Source organism: Fusarium subglutinans (genome assembly GCF_013396075.1).
Source record: "Fusarium subglutinans strain NRRL 66333 chromosome Unknown NRRL66333_c0000018, whole genome shotgun sequence".
In the NCBI taxonomy this organism is placed as follows: domain Eukaryota; kingdom Fungi; phylum Ascomycota; class Sordariomycetes; order Hypocreales; family Nectriaceae; genus Fusarium; species Fusarium subglutinans.
In genome coordinates, this window is record NW_023502081.1 from 437,995 (window position 1) to 459,269 (window position 21,275).

General features: G+C 50.2%; 8 protein-coding genes across 8 annotated transcripts; 5 read left to right on the plus strand and 3 right to left on the minus strand.

Moving 5' to 3' along the window:
- Positions 1 to 88: 88 nt before the first annotated feature.
- FSUBG_2167 (uncharacterized protein) lies at positions 89 to 1,866 on the minus strand (the record flags this gene model as incomplete). The annotated part of the gene is made up of 3 exons (XM_036679912.1): positions 89 to 394; positions 446 to 1,375; positions 1,837 to 1,866. 3 exons carry the CDS (start codon positions 1,864 to 1,866, stop codon positions 89 to 91), a joined length of 1,266 nt encoding a protein of 421 aa, XP_036542443.1.
- A 2,155-nt stretch (positions 1,867 to 4,021) lies between these two features.
- On the plus strand, positions 4,022 to 5,059 carry FSUBG_2168 (snrna phosphodiesterase; the record flags this gene model as incomplete). The annotated part of the gene is made up of 2 exons (XM_036679913.1): positions 4,022 to 4,328; positions 4,383 to 5,059. The coding sequence occupies 2 exons, from the start codon at positions 4,022 to 4,024 to the stop codon at positions 5,057 to 5,059; spliced, it is 984 nt and encodes a 327-aa protein (XP_036542444.1).
- A 1,985-nt stretch (positions 5,060 to 7,044) lies between these two features.
- On the plus strand, positions 7,045 to 7,546 carry FSUBG_2169 (cyclin-dependent kinase regulatory subunit CKS1; the record flags this gene model as incomplete). Its single annotated transcript, XM_036679914.1, has 3 exons — positions 7,045 to 7,299; positions 7,387 to 7,445; positions 7,516 to 7,546. 3 exons carry the CDS (start codon positions 7,045 to 7,047, stop codon positions 7,544 to 7,546), a joined length of 345 nt encoding a protein of 114 aa, XP_036542445.1.
- Positions 7,547 to 9,448: 1,902 nt separating this feature from the next.
- Positions 9,449 to 11,187, plus strand: FSUBG_2170 (ERO1-like protein; the record flags this gene model as incomplete). Its single annotated transcript, XM_036679916.1, has 2 exons — positions 9,449 to 9,538; positions 9,592 to 11,187. The coding sequence occupies 2 exons, from the start codon at positions 9,449 to 9,451 to the stop codon at positions 11,185 to 11,187; spliced, it is 1,686 nt and encodes a 561-aa protein (XP_036542446.1).
- Positions 11,188 to 13,852: 2,665 nt separating this feature from the next.
- FSUBG_2171 (uncharacterized protein) lies at positions 13,853 to 14,662 on the plus strand (the record flags this gene model as incomplete). The annotated part of the gene is made up of 3 exons (XM_036679917.1): positions 13,853 to 13,962; positions 14,011 to 14,535; positions 14,581 to 14,662. The coding sequence occupies 3 exons, from the start codon at positions 13,853 to 13,855 to the stop codon at positions 14,660 to 14,662; spliced, it is 717 nt and encodes a 238-aa protein (XP_036542447.1).
- A 284-nt stretch (positions 14,663 to 14,946) lies between these two features.
- Positions 14,947 to 15,620, minus strand: FSUBG_2172 (uncharacterized protein; the record flags this gene model as incomplete). Its single annotated transcript, XM_036679918.1, has 2 exons — positions 14,947 to 15,196; positions 15,424 to 15,620. The coding sequence occupies 2 exons, from the start codon at positions 15,618 to 15,620 to the stop codon at positions 14,947 to 14,949; spliced, it is 447 nt and encodes a 148-aa protein (XP_036542448.1).
- A 1,495-nt stretch (positions 15,621 to 17,115) lies between these two features.
- Positions 17,116 to 19,989, plus strand: FSUBG_2173 (beta-glucosidase; the record flags this gene model as incomplete). The annotated part of the gene is made up of 7 exons (XM_036679919.1): positions 17,116 to 17,244; positions 17,301 to 17,426; positions 17,478 to 17,736; positions 17,789 to 18,008; positions 18,056 to 19,358; positions 19,405 to 19,895; positions 19,941 to 19,989. 7 exons carry the CDS (start codon positions 17,116 to 17,118, stop codon positions 19,987 to 19,989), a joined length of 2,577 nt encoding a protein of 858 aa, XP_036542449.1.
- Positions 19,990 to 20,513: 524 nt separating this feature from the next.
- FSUBG_2174 (26S proteasome regulatory subunit N7) lies at positions 20,514 to 21,039 on the minus strand (the record flags this gene model as incomplete). The annotated part of the gene is made up of 2 exons (XM_036679920.1): positions 20,514 to 20,732; positions 20,791 to 21,039. The coding sequence occupies 2 exons, from the start codon at positions 21,037 to 21,039 to the stop codon at positions 20,514 to 20,516; spliced, it is 468 nt and encodes a 155-aa protein (XP_036542450.1).
- Positions 21,040 to 21,275: the final 236 nt, after the last annotated feature.

Genomic DNA, 21,275 nt, shown 5'->3' on the forward strand with positions numbered 1-21,275 from the left:
CCGTACAGATAAATCCCAGAAAGAAAACGCCAATACCAAACCAAGCTATAATCACAAGAATAAAAATATCACACTAAGTTGGAGGCATCTACTCGACCTCTACCTTCTTGCGTCGCATGCTGCCGAAACGTCGTCGAATGCCATCGCTCAGACGGTGTTTGCCTGTTGAGTTGTTGCGGCGAATGTCAGTGCCGTTTGAGAATTCAGGTGTTGTTCGTGGGTTCTCGCTGAAGCTGCGGTTGTGGCTGAAAGGTGGACGTCTGCTGCCTCGCATGTTTGATGAAAGCTCGTACTCGGCGGGTTCACCTCGGCGGAAACGCTTTTGCTCCTTGAGGTCCTTCTCGTATGTGTAAGAGGGTTCGCCCTTGCCCTTGAGGTCATCGGGGTGGTATTGCTATTCAGGTCAGCAATTGTTCAATGATCGCATCATAGAAATGTCACTTACAATACCATCCCAACGCTTGTATGCGCCACCAACAGCGTCAGGCTCCCTCATGAGATCAGCACCTTCTTCATAGTCTATGGTGTTGCCGCTAAAGTCCCTCTCGCCGCTGGGAATATCAGCAGTGCCTTGGAGAGGCATCTTTTTGAGCAGAGCATCTTGAATGTTTTCTCTGGGAGTAGCACGAAGAGCTTCTCGATTCGAGTCTTCAACAGCAGCAACGGGAGAGTACTTCTTGTTGCGGTTACGGCTTGCCAGAGTGGCGTCATACGGGCCGCCATGATGATACATCCCGCCAATGGTATCCAGAGCATCGATTGTGTCTGTCATGGGCATTTGCTTGCGACGCAGATGGGGGGCGCGGTCGGCTGCGCGAGCCTCCTTTCTAAGGATGTCGAGAGGTCGGTGAGACATGTCGCCTGGGTATCGTTGAATCAGTGAGCGTTGACGCGAAACTCCACAGTTGCTGGCACTGAAGCTGCGATTGTGTGAAACTTGAGGTCGATTACGCGAGGGCGGAACTCTAGCGCTGGCTGACCGATTGACAGAGGAAGTGAATGGGTCACGACGAGTATCAGATGGACCTGGGGGAGAATCCGGGGGAGATACAGTCACTGATGGAGCTGAAGATTGACGGCGCGCAGCTGCAGCGTCGGAGAAAGGGTTTGAGGAGTGGAAGCTGTCACGAGTCGGGCTGGCAGATGTTGGCGGAGTAGGATAGCTGCCCTGGCGATGTCTTTGACTCGAATGGCTTGATGTGTGTCTGTGCTTTCTTTCGGGAGAGCGGTCTCTGTTTGAGTTCGAGTTCGAGTTTGAACTTGAGCCTTCAAGAGAAATGTTTTGAAGTTGAGCAGCAAGACTGTGAGATGCGCCGATGCCGGTGTCTTGGTTTGGTTCAATACCGTTCAATGGATCAAGAATGTAAGCCTTGGCCTATGCAATTGAGTTAGAATGTTTGCGATGAAGAAAATGGTAGATAAAAGGTTGAAGAGAGTGAGTGATTGCGCAAAGATATTGTGTCTATGTACGTGGTCTGCCTTTTAGAACGTCATCAGGCTTGCGTGGACCGCTGGGCTGTGGTACAGCTAGCTTAGCTTAGCACGTAGGAATAAAGTTGCTTGGTCGTCTACTTGGCAAACACCAAGAAAACAGCCAAGCAACGTCAAGATTGGAGCCCGATGCAGGGATCTGCATTGACGCAACAAATACGGCGATAAAGGGTCCTCTCCTCGCTGGGGCCCTGGCGTGACGTTGTTCCATCATTGGCAGGCTTGGGATGACGTTGGGGAGAAGCAGACAGAAAGTGATCGGCCCTGACCAAGAAACAGAAGAGGAAAAGACCGGGGCATGATGGACGTTGACATCCTAGCTCAGGTAAGGGTCCAGGAACTTACCCATTGCTTGTCGCTTGAATCCTCCTTCATTGTGGCGACTGCTTTAGAAGGAAGAGATGAGTCTGGGGAATTGTTTGGTTCCCTGCGAAAGAGTCGTCGGGTTTGTTGAGTCGAGAGTCGAGGCGGGACGACGACAATGGTGATTGAGTGCAAGAAACGATGCGATGGCGTCTACGAGTAAATTGTATCCGAAAGAGATGGCTGCGACTTGTGATTCTGGCTAATAGTGTAATGCGAGTTCGCTTGGTTGTTGTCGGGATCGATTTTGATTGTAAATGCGACGTATCAAAGTGATTGACTGATTGATTTATTGTGTTTCGGTATAAGAGACAAAGTTTGGGGGAGAAGAGACAAGGGACCGGGACAAACGAGGTGGGGGGAGATGCAGCTCATTTATCAACAACAGAAGGCACAGCACCTCATGCACAGCCTAATCCTTTCGAGACAACCCAAAGAGAAAAGAGCCCTTCTTTTTTTTTTCTTAGCTACCTACCTACGTAAGGTACAGGACAGGTACGGCAGGTACAAGGCAAAGAAAGCGAGGTAAGGTAGGGTAGGGTTGTAGATCTCTGAGTCTGAGCGGTCTCGGTCTCGGTCTGGTCCCCTCCAATCCAATCCATCATGCGCCCATTCAGAGTCTCATTGGGGGGCACCGTAGCGCATCATTTAGCGGGGAGGGGCACTTCCCGTCCCCCTCGTGATCCCAAATAGCACCTTGGACATGAACTTGCCCACGCCATTCAGACTTCAGCCGCTCCATCCGCTTTCTGGCTCAACGCTATTGACGCCTCTTCAAACGGATCAGGGACTTTCCCAGTAGAACCGTTCCTCTCCTGTTTCCATCTTGGGCAGTAGAGAAGCTAGAAATCATGGAGGAGGGGCCAGAGCAGTCACACTCAATTCGGTCCCGCACGTCAATGTCAAATGTCAAATGTCAAATGTCAAATGTCAAATGTCAATTAGTGTCTCTTGCGCAAGGCTCGGTCGATCGGCCTCGCTCAACTTTACTCTCCCAATCGCGGCACACTCGGAAGTAATGGTTTGAGACGACGTCAGCTACACGAGGTTTTGAAGCCTCAACGCGCGTCCATCAGGATAGACTAAAAGGCTTAGCAGTGGAGTAGATATAGGAATAGCATGAAGAAGACGAAATGATGGAATGCCAGCTGTCAAACAAACAGTCAAGGGAACCTCGCCATTTGATCAGTCACCTGATGCATCAGACCCCGTCTGTACCTGGCCAGCATCTCGGTCACTGCAGGCAAACCTTGTCTAAAAAGGGTCTTCGCCCAACGAGCTCGCTACTGCTTGTAGGGACTTTTTAGCCCGACAGGTGATTGATGGTCTCCTCTCCAATGGAATGGCTTGCCGTTGGTGTTTCAAAGGCTAAAAGTAACGGATGACAGCTGGCGGACCCCGCCTTGGCCACCTCGATCAGGCCGGCGGGGAAGACGAGTCCAGTCCGACAATGGAAGATATCACAGACTGCTACCTCTTTACAGCATTGCATTGATCAATGCAATGCCGTCATCTGCAATTGAAATACAGGCTATAAAAAGCCCATAATTATCTTCCAAGAGTGTATCAAGGGTCGAAGCTTTGACATTCTTATCGCAGAGTTTATATGGTCAATTCTTTCATCCTTGTGATTTCAAACACACCAGCAGAGTTGCATCTGCTCTACACCCTCAGCTTCGTATTTTTAGCCTCAAGGTTTGTACCTTTTTCAATGGCACCTTACCAGATCGTCCGATGTCTGGATATCTCGGCCAAGAAACTCTGCTTGCTTGGGTCCAGACCTGACGTATTTTATCTACCATGACGTCCCATTGCTACCCTGCATCTATCTATACGCGGATCACCAGCAAATACATCCAGATACCCGGCATCCCGGACATCGGATCTTTCCGTTGCATTATACATAACCAAAATGACTTAGGCACGGCAGACAATTCAGCCAGAAAGTATGTACTAAGGTGAACGACGCCATCAGACCCCATCGTCGTCACCCGTTCACCTCGCCCCACTCACCGGGAATAATTGCCGCGTAAAAAGACCAAACACAATTCAGACAACCCACGAAAGGCCGATTATCCGCTCTCAATCTGGAGATAAAGAAAACACCAAAAGATTACGTCTGTATGACGTACATAAACCTAAGACACGGACTATCGGGCTTGAATCAATGGCCCTCGTCGATTATTCCTCAGGGTCCGACGACGAGAGCTCCGGTTCCGATTCTCACCGTGTCAAACGCCATAAGGGAGTTGACGGCATCGCGACCCACTCCTCCCGGAGTACAGATGGAGATGTTCGCTCCGTGAGCAAAGATGCGGACGCTTCGTCTATGCCACCGTTGCCCGATACCTTTCATGACCTATATGCCTCTACCGTTCGACAGAGTGTCTTTGATGATCCGAGTCTGCATCATGGGAGGAAGCGCCAAGTTCCTCATGTAGTTGGTAACTGGCCCAGTCATGTTTACATCGAATGTGAGTGTCTGATGCCATCTCAACTTCAATCCATGCAAAGCTGACTTTCTTCAGGGCATCCCTCAACAAAACAGCATGCCCTGTTGACGAGCCTCATGGCTGACATCGAGAAGGAAGTGTCAAGTGAGATCAAGCTTTATAACTTCCTGACAAGCGACCTGGGATCACCTCTACCCCTTCACATCAGTCTGTCTCGGCCGCTATCCCTTACCACAGGGAACAAGGATGAGTTCTTGGACAAGATCACAGAAACCATCGATAACAGTGGCATCGCTCCCTTTGTTGTTCGACCACAAGGGCTCGCGTGGTACAGATCACCAGATTCTGATCGCACGTTTCTCATCCTTCGTGTCGCCAGTGGTCCCAAGTCTCCTCCCGATAGCAAGGATGGAGTCAAACCGTTGAACCCAGAGCTCGCTTCATTGTTGACAAAGAGTAACACGGTTGCAACACATTACGGACAACCCCCGTTATACCAAGGGAAAGCCAATGAGCCAGTGGGAGATGCATTCCATATATCCATTGGCTGGACCTTTCACCTACCAGCGGATGAGATGTCACTCAAGACACTGCGATTGTTCAGACAACCCAAGTTTGATGACATCCGGAAATGGGAGATTAGCGTTGCTGGCATCAAGGTCAAGATTGGAAATGCCGTGCATCACATTGCACTGCGGGAGACTGGCCGGAGCGGAGGATCTTTGAAGCGACCTTCTTTTCTCAAGCCATGACATAGCTGGTTCCATGTCATCATCGATTGCAGTTTACAAAAGTCATACGTTATTTATATCGAGAGAACCAACAGAAACCGAAGTCAGAGCAGACGGAGTCATGGGTACAAAAGTATGCCGGATTGCTCGCCCCGGTGAAACGGGCGTATTGTCTCGGGATCACTTGGACTCGGTTATCATTCTAAAAGATTGGGGTCATGAAGTTTCGGGTTGCTCCAGGCTACCGAGGATCAATTGGATACATGGTGTTCTACAGGCAATCGAGAAAAAGCAAGATGCGAATCGGGTGTCTGCGGATTCTAAGCAAGCGACGCAAAACAAGACCGGATGCCCGGATAAGTCGCAGCACAACGTGACATGGTGCATATTGACATGACGTGACATTCGGCTCTTGAAAAGACAAGCAAGGGAGGGTCTCAAGCTGAGAAGAGGATACACCAGCTGGGCATGACGGAATGCGAGATGAGGCCATTGCTACAACATGATATGAGTGCTAGCTTCGACACTGGACAGAAGAGGACTTGAGGGATGAGAATGAGACTGTGTTGGAGCCAAGTGTGGGAGTTTCATGACTTTTCAGCTTGTTAGGGAGAAGGGAAAATGTCAGTTGAAACTATTTCACTATCATCTTGGCTATCTGCATTAGTGTCTTGGAGACTGCACCATTGATTGAGTTTGAATAGCTTCACAAGATACATTGGTTATTAGAAGCAGGTAACGCACGGACCCCATTTCATATTTCATGTGATTGAGGCTGGGCAACGGCAATGGGAAAGTCCCGGAAATGCACGCACGCACTCGTGGGCTTGTATTATTCACGGCCCCCAACTTCAACGGTCGTAGCTAGGTCCCCTGGATAGAGCATCCTTGTCAGTGAGATTGAGTAATAAACGATGTCGATCATTTGAATTGGAGGGGTATGTAAAAAGAGGACGAGGTCTCATGTAAACAAAAACCATGACTGGTTGATCAACATCTCCAAACTACACTGCTTAAGGGAAGCAACATGAGAGACATGGTGGAGGCTAAGGTATGCTTGGGCTAGGCGAAACAGCATGATTAGACAGGAGCCACTGATTGCCTGAATAGGCATCATGCTTGAAGTTGAGGCCTATTTTGAGGGTTCGTTATTCGTGAAGGGAAGCAAAAAGAGGGGGATTTATTTGGTGTTGCTTGGGGGAGGTAATAAATGGTTTGTTTACTTTGTTCAAGCCACACAAAGCCAATGCACCCCTCTTCACCACTCACTGACCACTGGATGCCACTGAAGCGTAGGTTACCACCAAATCAAATCAAAGCAAGGTTCCTTCCGTGAACGCACGCCGTTGGTGCTATCCCATCCCATCCATTAGGTTGCCTTGCCTTCTATTTCAGGTTCACCCTCTCAACACCATCACCAAAATCTTTCCTTATTTCCTCTCCTCCTCACCTTTTTTTTTCCTTCCCATCTACACCATCTTCCTCTTTCACTTCTACCCGCAAGGATTTACTGATCCTCTTCCATCTCGATTGACTCTTTTCGTCACAAGAGGCAATTCTGATTTTCTTCCACGGCTCTTTTTATTTCCACCTTGACCAAAACTTTTTCGTGCTTCTGAAGCGCGGCTTCGTTCTGTTTCCCCCCCAAACTGGGTTTCTACAAAAGGACCCTCCCCCCGTCTCCATCCAAGTTTCTACCCCGGAAGATCTTTGACCGCCTCCGAGAAGCCCAGCCTCGCGCTGCAAGATTCTACCTTCCCGCCGATCTCGCGTGACATCCGTTCTCAAAACATTTCGCAGAGATTCAGATTCACTCGGTCTCGTTCAAGGTTCAACAAACACAATCGACACAGCATTCACGTCGCAAAGCATTGGGGAAATTCGCGGATATCTGTTTTTTGACCCGCACTGCACCAATCGATCGGCCAAAGCTCTTGTGCCCCTCCCCGCACCCTCGAGCTCTCTCTCCCTCCCCCCCCTCATCAAGCAACAAAACAACCGCCAAAATGCCTTTCGACATCGATACCGCTCGCCGAAACAAGACGCCCCGACCTCTGTCAGACTCGGAGCGCGCCCGCGTGGAAGAGTTCATCGACTCGATCCACTACTCTGCACGATACTCGGACAGCGAATATGAATACCGTCATGTTCAGCTCCCCAAAGCCATGCTCAAGGCTATTCCCAAAGACTACCACGATACCTCCAAGGGTACTCTCAAGCTCTTGTGGGAGGAGGAATGGCGAGCTCTTGGCATTACTCAGGTACGACTTCACGGCCTTGCCAACACGTGCCTCCATCGTTGGTGGGGGTGACGAGATTACCAGCAATCAAGACTAACAACCGTGAAGAGTCTAGGATGGGAACACTACGAGGTCCATGAGCCAGAACCGCACATCCTCCTGTTCAAGTATGTTTTCATGGCAATCCCAATGCTGGGACTTACCTTGGATGCCTCCGGATGGCTAACGTGAACTTAGGCGACCGCTCAACTTCCAACCTCCCCAGTAACCGGCTAGACGCACGACTCAGATTTCCCCCAATGTACCATACATATTTACTGCACAGCACCCTTTTGTCGGTGCCATACTCAAGCTCAGACGGAGGTTTCCACGTCGGCTCACGATTTTACGGTTTGCACGTTCACGTTGAGATATAAAGAGAGAGAAGCAAAAAGAGACTTATTGGTTCATCAAGTTCGCAACGTCCTCGTTCATCCAGTCGGTAGCAGGCCTCGGGCTTGTTATACCTATGCTATGATATGCGATACCCTGTCGAGATGTAAAGGGAGACGACATACCAGTCTCCTGGTTCCGAAGTCTGTGTATGACACAGACACTGAGTTGTCGTCCAAGCGGCAGGGCAATGGGGGAGTTTGCATGACAGAGTGGATGGGCTACGGATGATGGGAGTTGAGAATTGGATCCGCCAAACCCTAGCGACCAAGACGTGGGGGAACGTTTTAATACGGAGTTGGATCTGGGAACGATCCGGAAACGCGTCGCGCGTGGGTGTTTGGGCTTGGTTGGGTCGACAAGTGGTTTGCTGGTTGTTGTTTCTAAACGTGTTTTATTTGTTGAATGTCTCTGATTTGGGGCTACACTTTTTTTTGGAGGAGGGGGAAGAGAGAAGAAGGATTTGCTCAGTGATACCCCTTCTACAAGCGCATGATGGGACAAAAAAATGGGCTTTGTGATGGAGGCTGGGTGCAGAAGTACACGGAGACGGACGATACAGCATCGCATAATAATAGGTAAACAAAACGATGGGTTTACTGTACCTATGAAGGTCTGTGGATGACGGCCTCTAAGTCGAGTTGTGGCGTTTCGGTCGATGATCCGTGAATCATGGCTAGTTTTCCAGAGCCATGGATGTAAATGCGCCACAATTGTGAAACAGCGAGTGGGAAAAACAAAGGGAGGGAGGATGTCATATGAGGGTCTTGGTTGGATGGGGAATGTTGTGACTCCGGAGTTATGGCTCCTTATTTAGATACTGTATATTCAATGGAATACGATAATGCTCCCTGAAAGGTGAGCTGATCCAGAAGCCACCGCCCGGCAGATCGTCTGATGTTTTTGGTCCGAAAGCTGTCCTAAATCCGCTAGGATGCTTTCAAATCAGCTCAGATCGGCGACATGCTTTGTAATTGGTGGTTTTGGACAGATTTCACTTACACCGTTACACTAAGATTATGCATACAATTGAAGTCCAGGGAGAGAGTATTCTGGGTTTGTTGATGCTGCGCGACTGTTTCAACTTGTATAGATAGTGCGCCTTTGGTAGTGGCAAATGCAGAGGCATATCGTAGCTCTGTGACAGAAGCTTATTGAGTGAATAAGATGTTTGGTGAGAAGAGACAATTCGGTAGAGTTCTAGATCAATTCTACTTCGCCTCACGGAAGTCGGAGCATTTCTGCATGTAGGCTGGTCGATACCTACGTACATCAACAGCCAGCGTGTCATCTTTCAATGTGTCTGTCTGCATATGGCACACGAGCAAGTTATTTATAAATCCTCCGCCTCAAGCTACTTCTCAGTCCATGAATTAGTTCATCCTTTGTCTGAGTTTACTCGCAACGTCGCTTGTTCCATTGAATTACAGGTACCGTTCGACTCAATTGCGTCCATTCCTCTTTAGGAAAAGTGTCCATCGCTGCCCGCCGAAGCCGTCAACCCACTTTAGTCTACTTTACCTGCCGCTGGCTTACTTTCATACGTCGCTTCTTCTTTACCTACATCAAAACGACGGCTTTGAAGACGGAACATTCTCTTCTTTCTTCATATTACTTTTTTACTATCGCCTTTCACTCGTTGGCGATTGTAGTGTCGGGGATTTGTCATACTTTATCTTTCGTTACACACAATCTGACACCTACGCTCCGGCTCGTCGCTTGAGCTCCTTCAGCGACAATGAAGTCTGCGAGCAGACTATTCTATCTTTCTGTGTTTGCCCTCTGGGCTGCACCCGGTTCTTGCGAGAGCTCTAGTGATGAATGCCATGTACGTTATCGCCACTCACGCCACTGTGCAAGCCATCGTTAACACGTCTCTAGATCTCGCCCAAGTCAATCGTTGGCGATGCCTGCGCTTCGTATGCGACTCTCGATAAACTGAACTCCCTGACCAAACCCGCCGTCGACGACCTCACCCACAACACCGACTTCTTCTCGCACTACCGAGTGAACCTCTTTCACAAGAAATGTCCCTTCTGGAACGACGAAAATGGCATGTGCGGAAACATTGGATGTGCGGTCGAGACGCTGGACAACGAGGAGGATATCCCGGAGATCTGGCGTGCGCATACACTTGGTAAGCTCGAGGGTCCTCGTGCTAAGCATCCGGGGAAGAAGGCGCAGCGCCAGCATCCTCAGCGACCTCTTGGAGGTAGTCTCGGCGAGAATGTCGGCGAGAGCTGTGTCTTTGAGTATGATGATGAGTGCGACGAGCGAGATTACTGTGTTCCTGAGGACGAGAGCGCGAGCTCAAAGGGCGATTACGTGAGCTTGGTTCGAAACCCGGAGCGATTCACTGGATATGCAGGCGATGGGGCCAAGCAGGTCTGGGACGCCGTTTACAGAGAGAATTGTTTCCAGAAGAGTTCCTTCCCCAAGTCTGCCGATCTCGGCCTGTCTGGATGGAACCGCGGTCCTGCTGCTCAAGATTTCAAGCAGATCCTCGATGCAGCGGGTCGCCAAGCTCAGCTTGAGGAGCGCCGTCAGGAGAACCCCAATACCCCGTTTGTCGCAAACACAGGCTTCGAGGTCGACGATGAGTGTCTTGAGAAGCGTGTGTTCTACCGTGTCATGTCCGGTATGCACGCCAGTATCAGCACTCATCTTTGCTGGGACTTCCTGAACCAGACTACTGGCGAGTGGAGCCCTAACCTGTCCTGCTACGAACACCGTCTACACAAATTCCCTGATCGCATTGGAAACGTCTACTTCAACTATGCGCTCATGACACGTGCTATCGCCAAGGTTGGACCTTATCTCCAGAAGAAGGACTATAAGTTTTGTATGGGAGATGCTTCTGAGGATGCTGCCACTCGCGCCAAGGTCCTTGAGGTCACCGAGAAAGCTGCCAGTGTCCCTCAAATATTCGACGAGAGCCTGATGTTTGTCAATGGCGAAGGACCATCTCTGAAGGAGGACTTCCGCAACCGCTTCCGTAACGTCAGCCGTCTCATGGACTGTGTTGGCTGCGACAAGTGCCGTCTCTGGGGCAAGCTCCAAACCGCTGGCTACGGTACCGCTCTCAAGATTCTTTTCGAGCTCGATAACAACAGCGACGACGTTCCTTACCTCCAGCGCACCGAGCTAGTCGCTCTCTTCAACACCTACGCTCGCATCAGCAGCTCTCTCTACAACATTGGCCAGTTTCAGCAGATGATGGAGGAGAAGGTCTTTGCGGAGAAGGAGCAGGAGGGTCTTGAGGAACTTGCCAAGAACGAGAAGTTCAACAAGAAGTTTGAGATGGAGGCTGAGGAGAACCCCCAGATGGACGACGCTGTTAGGGAGTTTATCGAGCTGCGACAGAGGGGTCCCAAGGACGACAGCACGATGGCACACGTTGCGTTCGAGTTTGCCCAATTCAAGGCTGCTATCAAGATCATTATTAAGGGATGGATGCGCACGCCCAAGGCACTGTAAGTTTATACCTTTCTCCCGCCAAGCCGTGTACGCAAAGTCTAACAGTAGCAGGTACCGTGTTTTTACATCAGAAGTCTCGCGTCTTTACAGAGTTTGGGTCGGTCTTCCTGTCGGTCCAAGATGGTGGTCGATGCGGCTCCCTAACCTTGACGTGCCTCGGGACGAGCTATGAGATGTTACTGTGTTAGCGGTTGTTTCTTGCATATATAAAATCAGATTGCATTCATGGGCATGTTTTTAGCGGTTGCTTTGCTCTGGGCATTTCGGTTGGCGTTGATGAGGGGTTTATGGTAGCTACAAATAGCGAAGAGATTGAGTTGGTACATGGTGTGATTGACTTTGAGTGAGTGTTGTTTTGATCTGTATACGAAATGCTGGCTTTGTTCGTTGCTTTGGTGACATCCAGCCAGAGGAAGACCACGAGCGCATTCACCCTTTGCTCATGTCTTGATGCCTGCTGCTGACTTGACTTCTCAGCCTTCATGACCAATTACTTGGCGGGAGATATTGCCTGTGGCGTTGCGTTTGGCCGAGGGCTGAAGTCTATCTGGTACTTTATGCCAGGTTCATGACGGATCACTCCAGGAACGAAGCCTCTGAGCGTCAATGAGATGGGCGATGAACAGACATACCACTTCCTAAGTACCATTATTTTGCCATTATGTACGTGAATGCGAATCGCCTTGCCAGCTACAAAAGCCCAGCCATGTCCCATCCTCCAACATCAAGGTACAACTTCCACGCTCTCCCTCACCATGAAACTCGCCCACGTTCTGTCCATCCTCAGCCTCGACGCAGCGATCGCATGCAGGAGCAAACCTGAGACCTGGCCTCCCGGCTTACCTGGGGGGGATGAGAAACATTATGGTACCAGCAAATATAGAAGGCCTCCCCCAGGTTGGAAAGCGCCATCAAAGGAAGAAAAGAAAGCGAGAGAAGAGTTCATCTCACCCCATCGGATTATCACCGAAACACTTGAGGATTTCATGTTTGAGACGACAAGGCCAAAGGTTCCGTATGAGGAACGGCTTAATTTTGGGGCGTTGAGCGTGCAGGTAGCTGTGGCGAGAGCGTCAAATGGAATTCTTACGCTGGAGGGTCCTTATGTAAGATGAATGATGTGCTGGTTTGGAGATGGTTGCTGAGAGTTGTAGTCTAGGGATTCGTGTTTTGATCTACTCAATTATTTTCCCAAGGTGAGAGTGCTCGTGATTGTTTGGAGATGGGAGTGGTAGATACTAATATGGTGTTAGATTGCTGAAAAATGCGAGAAAGCAATGCAGGCCCTTGATGCCCCGACGCTCGCCTGTTCAAACGCCCTCTCTAAACAGGAAAAAGGGAGACTAGCAAAAAAGATAAAAGATCTCAGATTAATGTTCACAGTACGTATCGACTCATCCCCCCAGCTTCCTCATCGTTGACTGAACGGGGTTTTGGCAGGTATATGACCGCAACTACAGCCAGAAATGTGAGAATGCAGAAGTTGGGGCTCCCGCTTTACCACTGTCACTAGTGGAAGATGTACGATGGCATCTTGAGATGACTTCCGGGCGATATGCGGACATTGATAAGTACTGCAAGTCCAAGGGCTTGGACTCCTCTGATATTGGGGAGTGGTGAAGGGAGGGGAGGCTTCAGCTGGCGAGGGCTGGGGGATGGTTGATTAACTTTGAGGCCCCCAACCGAGGAGCAGGGATTGTGCAGCTGGGATGCAGGGGAGAGAGTGGTCAAGTTGAAGATGGGGAGAAGAGGGATTATCGTTAAGACTGGGTTGGAATGAATAATTGAGGTCAATTGAACGAGTTTACTGTCAAAGACTAAGCATAAGGTGTCTACTCATATTGAATCAATTGTATCATCATCCAATATCTCGTCAACTCATATAAGCCAAGCCCAAGACTGCTGCACGTCAATCACACAACACCCCTTAACATGAATCATAAATAACTACATCACATCACAACCTGACTCCAACTCCCCAAATAAGCAAACATACCTAATTTGTTATTTCAAGGTCCTTTTGCACAGACACTCTCCCTCTCCACATGTGAAAGCCTGAAACAGCGGTGTTGCCAACCAACACCAGCACAACCAATAACGTCACATATCCTGTAAATTGGTGTGGTTGCGCCCTACCAGGCTGGCGGTACGGATAGAGAGGAGAACCCCCTTTTACCGACAGGTCGGTTCTGCAGGCTGTACGAGGAAGGTGACAGCATACATGAACTCGGCCCCCAAATCTCTCACTCTCACGATACAGACTGTGTAATGCTGAAGCTGCTTAACATGGTCGATTCCTCCGTCTCACCGCTTCAATTCTTTTGGGGGGATTCAGATTAAATACCAGATTGTCCAAGGTTAGATGATCGTCAGCCAAGAATTGCAGTTTCAAGCCCCCTCCTCATCTGTACCCCCCTGTGAACCAACCTCGCGGGTTCGCTCGTCGCCCCGGTCGCGGATGTGATTCCGGTGCATGGGACGGGTCCCATCCTGTTGGGACCAGCACCTCGAGTCCGTCCCAGATGGTCGGGTCTGGTTCCCCTCTGTCGGTAACGGGAGGATCCTTTGGTGCTTGGCTGTTATTGGAAGGCCCTTATAACTAGTCAGCTGGTCCCCTTCCTTTGCAAACGGTTTTCCTTACTTTGTTTGTGTCGGTTAAGTTACCATGCATCATCTCTTGTCTGGTGTTGGTGGCTCTTGTGAGTCGACTGAGAGAGTCAACGGTGTGTCGAGACGGGATAGTAGTATTTCTCTGGAGGAGAGTGCTTATGAGCGGTATGTTGGCAGCTTTGTTTGTTGATGGGGACTAACCATTGAGAACAGGGACAATCCTGATCCTTCAAGGAACACCCTCGCTCCTCTCGAGAGTCAAAAGATCCAAGACCGCCATGATCCCAACGCAGGACATGGATGTACCCTTCCTATACCTAGTACCTCCTCGTCATCGTCTGTCGTGGCACCAATAGATGTATATCTTCGGTGCGGCGAGAGCCTCGAAGCTAGGTTGATAAGGCTCGATGCGATCCTATCTCAAGGGAGACAGACCTCTGAACCGGAGAACATATCTCTGTCACCGGAAGCTTCAAGCTGGGATATTGTCAACACCCCGCAAAAACTTGAACAAAAGGTTCCAAGCACTCCTGTCCTCCAGCCTATCGAAGGCCCCAAGACTACAGACCATCAACCAACAACGACAGGCCCAGACGTCGAAGTGGGAGACAAGATAGCCGTCGACTCAAAGACTGTGTCTGACCTCCTTCTGTCAGATGCCGCGCAGCCAGCCAGTGACGATACAGAGGAATACAAGGAGGCTTTGATCAAGTATCGAAACTCTGCCAAACGATCTGGGTATGTGCCCTACTGTTCCATTAGTATTGGGCTAACAATGCATAGGCGTAAGGACAGGGCTCGCATTCACAAGGACCCCAAGAAGCGAAGTGGCAAGAAGAGGATAGCCAAGAGCAAGAGTGTATGAAGATGAGATGAGAAGGACTTACCTGTAGGCTTGTTTGTTTGTGCCTAGACTTAATGTAAACAGTTTCTGGATGTATGCCTTGTTTTCTCAAGCTTCTTCTTCTGTGTACTGCGTCGATGTCGTCAACTAAGGAGTTGCAGTAGGTATAACCTCCTTGTCCTTAACAACATCAATAGCAAGAAGAAAAGAAAAGAAGACCAGCATAAGCTAAACACGTTAGTCACCCATCACACAACCCCTCAGTGATACATACCAACATGCTGCATAACCCCAAAAGGTGAAGCTCAAACCCTCCAACCAACGCCTTCCCACCCATCATAGTCCGTTGATGTCTCCAAGTCCGCACAGCACCGAGAAGTATCGTCCCAATCGAGAAGGAATAACAAGTCATCGCCAAAGGCTTCCCCGTGACGAAGTATCCAAATGCCTGATGTTGGCCCTCGTGCTGCAGTGAAAACAGCTGCGCAACCAACGTTCCAACCATTGACATTGCGACTGATGTGCGAAGATAACCCAGAAACGTTCTCTCGTTGGCTATAACCCCACGTCAGTACTGTTACGACCCTCAACTATATCCCCATCAGAAGCCACCCCACGAACCGAACCACACCTGTATGCATTCCCATTTCTCAAGCCCACATCACAAGACCCCTTTCCTCATGCCCGTCAGAGATCTTCCTCCAATCTCCTCTCAGCTTCCCTCGGTGCACATACCTAGATGATCCCTCGACGCCGAAAAGTCAACCTCACAGCTCACATACTCGTGCCAGAACCTCCCCAGCCTCGACCTCTGCTCCTCCTCCTCATTCTGCGGCGCAGCGGCGACATCTCCACGCGCGGAGGTGTTGCTGTTTCGGGGCCTTGCGTTTCCATCCGATGTCTGAGAAGGGCGAAGGGATGGGGGACGAGTAGATAGGTCTTGCAGGGAGTATGATGAGTTTGACCTTGAGCGAAGCATGCTGTGATATGCGCGGGTATAGAACTGGTCTTGTATATGGGATTGAGTTCTTTGATGTTGTGAACTTGGTTTAGTTTAGTTTGCGAGTGTCAATTGTTGTTCAACACGTGCGGATGTCGGCGCGTGTAAGCGGGTGCTTCCGATAGCCTTGGGCGCCGAGCCGGCCCCTCTTAGCCGGAGGACACACGGACGGAGCATGGGGGGATCCATTAGATGAGCCGGAATATCTGAAACATTCCTCAATTGGGAGGTAAACATTTCATGTCACTAATAGACAATTCATTGATTGATATGTAGGCAATTGGTTGTTGTTGAAGACAATACAATACCTTGGTATGGCGCGTAACATTCCAACCAACACCCTCAACGTCAACAAACAAACTACGCACCAACAATCTAGACTCAATGATCTGCTTCCACCTGCATCGGCACTCAACCGGCTCTCGTACATACAACAATACCCCATTCAGCAGCCCGGAATATATCTCCTAAACCCCATCCTCATCATCATCATCCTCTTGTAAGCCAAGGCCCCGATATCCTCCCCAAGTGCCGAAACTTCCACATACGGCAACTGCAACGAAAAAGACACATTTGGCTTCCACTGCATACGCAAAAGTCATAGTTTCGCTTCTTTAAATACCATAACGGAAGGACTTTGCTGGCTTTCCGAGTTCCCCGGCGGTGCGCTCCGACCGACGTTGGGGATAACGGCCCGCAGACCCGGATTTTCCTGATTCGTCCACGGGTGCTAGCTATGTCCCAGGCTGTCGGGTTCGCTTCGCCCATCATCGACATGAGAGTCGTAAGGAGAGAACGTGCCTCTCAGCTGAGATTATAAAGATAAGACGATTCACAACATCGTGTCACTTTGCATAAAACATGTGAACTATCATCACTTGTAATATATTATTCATCGCACCACGTGTTTCTTCTCTCTTTTCTTATCTCTCTCTCCTCCCCGGAAGCACCGGTGTCGTCTTCCGCTCTCACGGTCCGTATATACCGGCATCCGTCTTTCTCATCTCTGAAACACAAACACAAGTTCCCTATTGGGGTTATTTCACCGGCCTGTTCAGCCGGTCCGTCTAAATACAAAGAGGTCAAACCCTGCTGCGGGGCTATCTCTGGCTATCTTACTGCTTATTAGTGAGCGGATGCCTATCTCGACATGCACATTGAATCCTTGTTCCCTGCGATCGCGAGCTTAAGTCAATCGATTGTGCCTTTTCCTTTTGTTGCTTGTCCTGTTCGCCTCATGTTACTTAGCTGCAGATGACCTTATGTGCCGCTCGCGTACGTTGCTTGCAGATGGGATGGTATAAGGGAGGCTGCTATCACGTTTTGGGTTCTCGTTTGATACACACTCTTCTTTTCGTACCTCGGTTCAACTTGCCTGTGCTGTCTTTGTTCAACTTTGTATATCAGACGTGAAGCACGGCGTAGCAAGACGACATCCTTCCTACAGGACGATTTTGGCATTGGTAGTAGCACAATGAACAACTCAAACACCCCTTCTACTCCTGATACGGAGTACTCTCCTCCATGTAGTCCCCAGCAAAAGATTCAGCATCTGAGAGATACTCGCTCTGCAGCAAGAGAGAAGCTGGCAAGGCTGACGCTGGTGGAAAAGGCATGAGTTGTTGGTTTCTTTGACTGGTCATACACTAACCCTTCTAGGTCTCACTCCTCACAGCCGCAGACTTTTGGAGAACGAAAGCTATTCCTGAGAAGGGCATCCCTTCGATCAAGACAACTGATGGTCCCAATGGCGCTCGCGGTGGTATCTTTGTGGGCGGCACCAAGGTCAGTGATGTTCCTCCAACAGCACAAACATAACTGAAACAGGGTATGTAGGCTGCACTGTTCCCCTGTGGCATCTCACTCGCAGCGACATGGAATAAAGATCTCCTCTACCAAGTCGGACAACATCTAGCCCTCGAAGTTCGAGCTCGATCAGCAGAAATGCTTCTCGCTCCAACAGTCTGCATGCACCGTCATCCTCTCGGCGGCCGTAACTTCGAATCTTTCTCCGAAGACCCCCTTCTTACTGGAAAGCTGGCAGCGCAGTACATCAAAGGTCTTCAAGACAGGGGCGTTGCGGCGACTATCAAGCGTAAACACCATCAATGACACAATTTGGTGAGAATGTGCTGACAAGGCTATAGATTTTGTGGGAAATGAGCAAGAGACCAACAGGTTAACGATAGACTCGCTCATCACCGAGCGCCCTCTGCGGGAGATCTACTTGAAACCATTTGAGATTGCTGTTCGGGAGGCTAATCCCTGGGCTGTCATGACTTCGTACAACCTCATCAACGGCGTCCACGCTGATCTGAACAAGCACACATTGAAAGACATCCTCCGAGGAGAGTGGGGATACGAGGGGTAATGAAAATCATCATATATCATGGAATAGCACTGACTTGTCACAGAACCGTGGTTTCCGACTGGGGAGGCATCAACTCATCAATCGAATCGGTGGAAGCAGGATGCGATATCGAATTCCCCTACTCCTCAAAATGGCGTCTAGACAAGCTCGTCACAGCCGTCAATGAGGGTCGCATTTCCATCGAGGACATTAACCAAGCAGCGGAGAACGTACTTACGCTGGTGGAACGACTCAAGGGAGGCGATATGTCACCTGAAGCACCTGAGCGGGAAGATGACCGTGAGGAGACGAGAGAACTCATCCGAACTGCTGGCCATGAAGGTCTCACGCTTCTCAAGAACGACGGTGGCATCCTCCCTCTGTGTCCCAGATCTACCAAGGTCGCTGTTATTGGACCGAACGCCAATCGACATATCGCAGGCGGCGGTGGAAGTGCAAGTTTGAACCCATACTACAACACCATTCCGCTTGACAGCATTCGCAAGGTCTCCAAGCAGAAAGTCTCGTTCGCTCAAGGCTGCCATATCCACAAGTGGCTCCCCGTTGCATCGGAGTACTGCACAGAACAGACGGGCAAACCAGGCGTGCACATCGATTGGTATGCGGGCGACAAGTTTGAGGGCAACCCAGTAGTGAAGCAACGCCGAACGAACACAGATCTCTTCCTTTGGGACTCAGCGCCCCTGAGCGAAGTCGGTCCTGAATGGTCTGCCGTGGCAACAACGTTCCTCATGCCGAGGACAACAGGCAAACACACCATCAGCTTCATGAGCGTTGGACCCGGAAAGCTCTTCATCAATGACAAGTTGGTTCTCGATCTGTGGGATTGGACCGAGGAGGGCGAGGCGATGTTTGACGGCTCAATCGATTATCTGGTCGATGTTGACATGGAAGCCGACAAAGCTGTTGAGCTGCGCGTGGAGATGACGAATGAACTTCGTCCCATTTCGAAACAGAAGCAGTTCGGCATCACGCATAAATACGGCGGTTGTCGCATCGGATATAAGGAGCAGGATCAGGTGGATTATATCCAGCAAGCGGTTCAGACGGCTCGCGACGCGGATGTCGCTGTCGTTGTTGTTGGAGTCGATGCAGAGTGGGAGTCGGAAGGGTACGATCGTCAGACAATGGATCTTCCTGCGGATGGAAACCAGGACAGGCTTATCGAAGCTGTTGTCAAAGCTAACCCCAAGACCGTTGTCGTGAACCAATCTGGTAGCCCAGTGCATATGCCATGGGTCGATCGAGTGCCTGTAATTCTTCAGGGATGGTATCAAGGACAAGAAGCCGGCAATGCCCTGGCGGATGTCCTCTTCGGCATTGAGAACCCAAGTGGCAAGCTCCCAGTAAGTGATCTTCGCCCATCGTGTATTCCTCGCTGACACCAAACAGAGCACGTTCCCCAAGCGCATCGAGCATACCCCAGCATGGCATACCTGGCCCGGCGAGAACCACAAAGTGCTGTACGGCGAAGGACTCTACATCGGATATCGACACTACGATCACGCCAGGATCGAACCTCTCTTCCCCTTTGGCCATGGCCTCTCCTACACAACCTTCGAGTACGGCCGTCCCGAGATCTCAACAAAGACCCTCACCCCCGATGGCGAAATCAAGATCACCCTCGCCATCTCCAACATCGGAACTCGCGCCGGTGCAGAAATCGTGCAGCTCTACGTCCACGACGAAAAGAGTCGCTTGCCACGACCTGAAAAGGAACTTGTCGCGTTTGAGAAGGTGTTCCTTGAAGCAGAAGAGACGAGACATATCACAATCAAGTTGGACAAGTACGCTGTTGGGTATTATGATGAGACTGTTCCTGGATGGATCGCTGAGGAGGGCGCTTTCAAGGTGCTGATTGGAGCGTCGAGTACAGATATCAGGTAAGTTTCCTCTGCGCAGGTGAGGATGACCGCTAAATCGTGTAGACAATCGACGAGGTTCAATGTGAAGGAGTCGTTTACATGGATTTTCTAAAGGGAAACGTGGGAGGGTGGTTCGTAAGGAATCCGACGATGGGAGAGCACCAAGATAGTATCAGCTGTGCTTCCAGTTTCGGCGCGTCGAGATACCGGGCAGAATTTTAAGACATCGTCGCTTATTTGTGAAGCTTCTGTTGTCCGAGCGTGAAATGTCCCTAAGCCAGCATCAGATAACTGTCCGGACGTTCCCTACCAAGTCACAAGAATCGTTGAAGAAGTTGTATTTGAATGTCACATCGAGCATGGGTTAATGAGGTGCTGGCTTTCGTTCAAAGGCGCCATTGAATCCCTTAACAAGTCCAAAGTCAAGGGTCGTGACCTAGTGTTATTCTCATTCTGTTCTTGCATACGTGTCAGGATATGATCCCCAGCGAAATGGGGAAATGGACATACCTCATGTATCAAAATTACACTGCCAACGTGCTCTGGCCACGCACGTCGGCGATCGCGCCTATATCAAGTCTTCGCGTTTTCTCATCCAGTCCTATCGTCCATCCCAAATTTTCGACCTCGTCTTTCTCAATCGCGCTCCTCACGATCCTTGCCCTCGGGGCTACGACTCCTGCTTCGTCCTCTGTTGCGCCCACCAGCGCCTCGTCCACGCCCAGGCTTACCAGGCGGAGGGCGCACGAACGCAAAGTCTACCGAGATCGTCTGGTCGAGCAACTTCTGGTTATGCGCACCATCAATAGCAGCGCGAGCCTCCTCCAGCGTCGTGTACTCAATAAGCGCGTATCCCTAAGCAGACCACTGTATCAGCAATCCATCCCCGTGTTGAATGCGTTTTCGCGCTTACCTTGACGTAACCGCTTCTTCGGTCGAGGTTCAGGTGCATGTTCTTGATCTCTCCGTACTCTCCGAAGAGATCTTGTAGGGCTTCCTCGTCTGCTTCTTCGTGGACGTTTGTTACGACGATGATCCAGCCTTCGATGGAGCGGACGGCTGTGGCTTTGGTGTGTGTTTGCATGTCGGATTCGTTTCGCGCGGGGGGAGGGGGAGAGCCCGCCTCCACGTCAACGTCAACGTCCATTTCCACGTCGGCCATTTTGTCGGAAGGTGGTCTAGGGGGGAAATTGGTATATAGCGAGGAGCGTGCTGTTGTTTGTTTGTTTGAGTAACGGAAGCTAACTTACCTGCCAGAATGCAGAGTTCAAGGTGGAATTGATATCACGTGATACGAGCAATGATACCGAAAGCTTTCATGTTCGAATCATCAATTCATCTATTGGAGGTCATGGTCTCGAGCTTATCAGTAGCTTTGGGAATAAGAACGGCCAAATT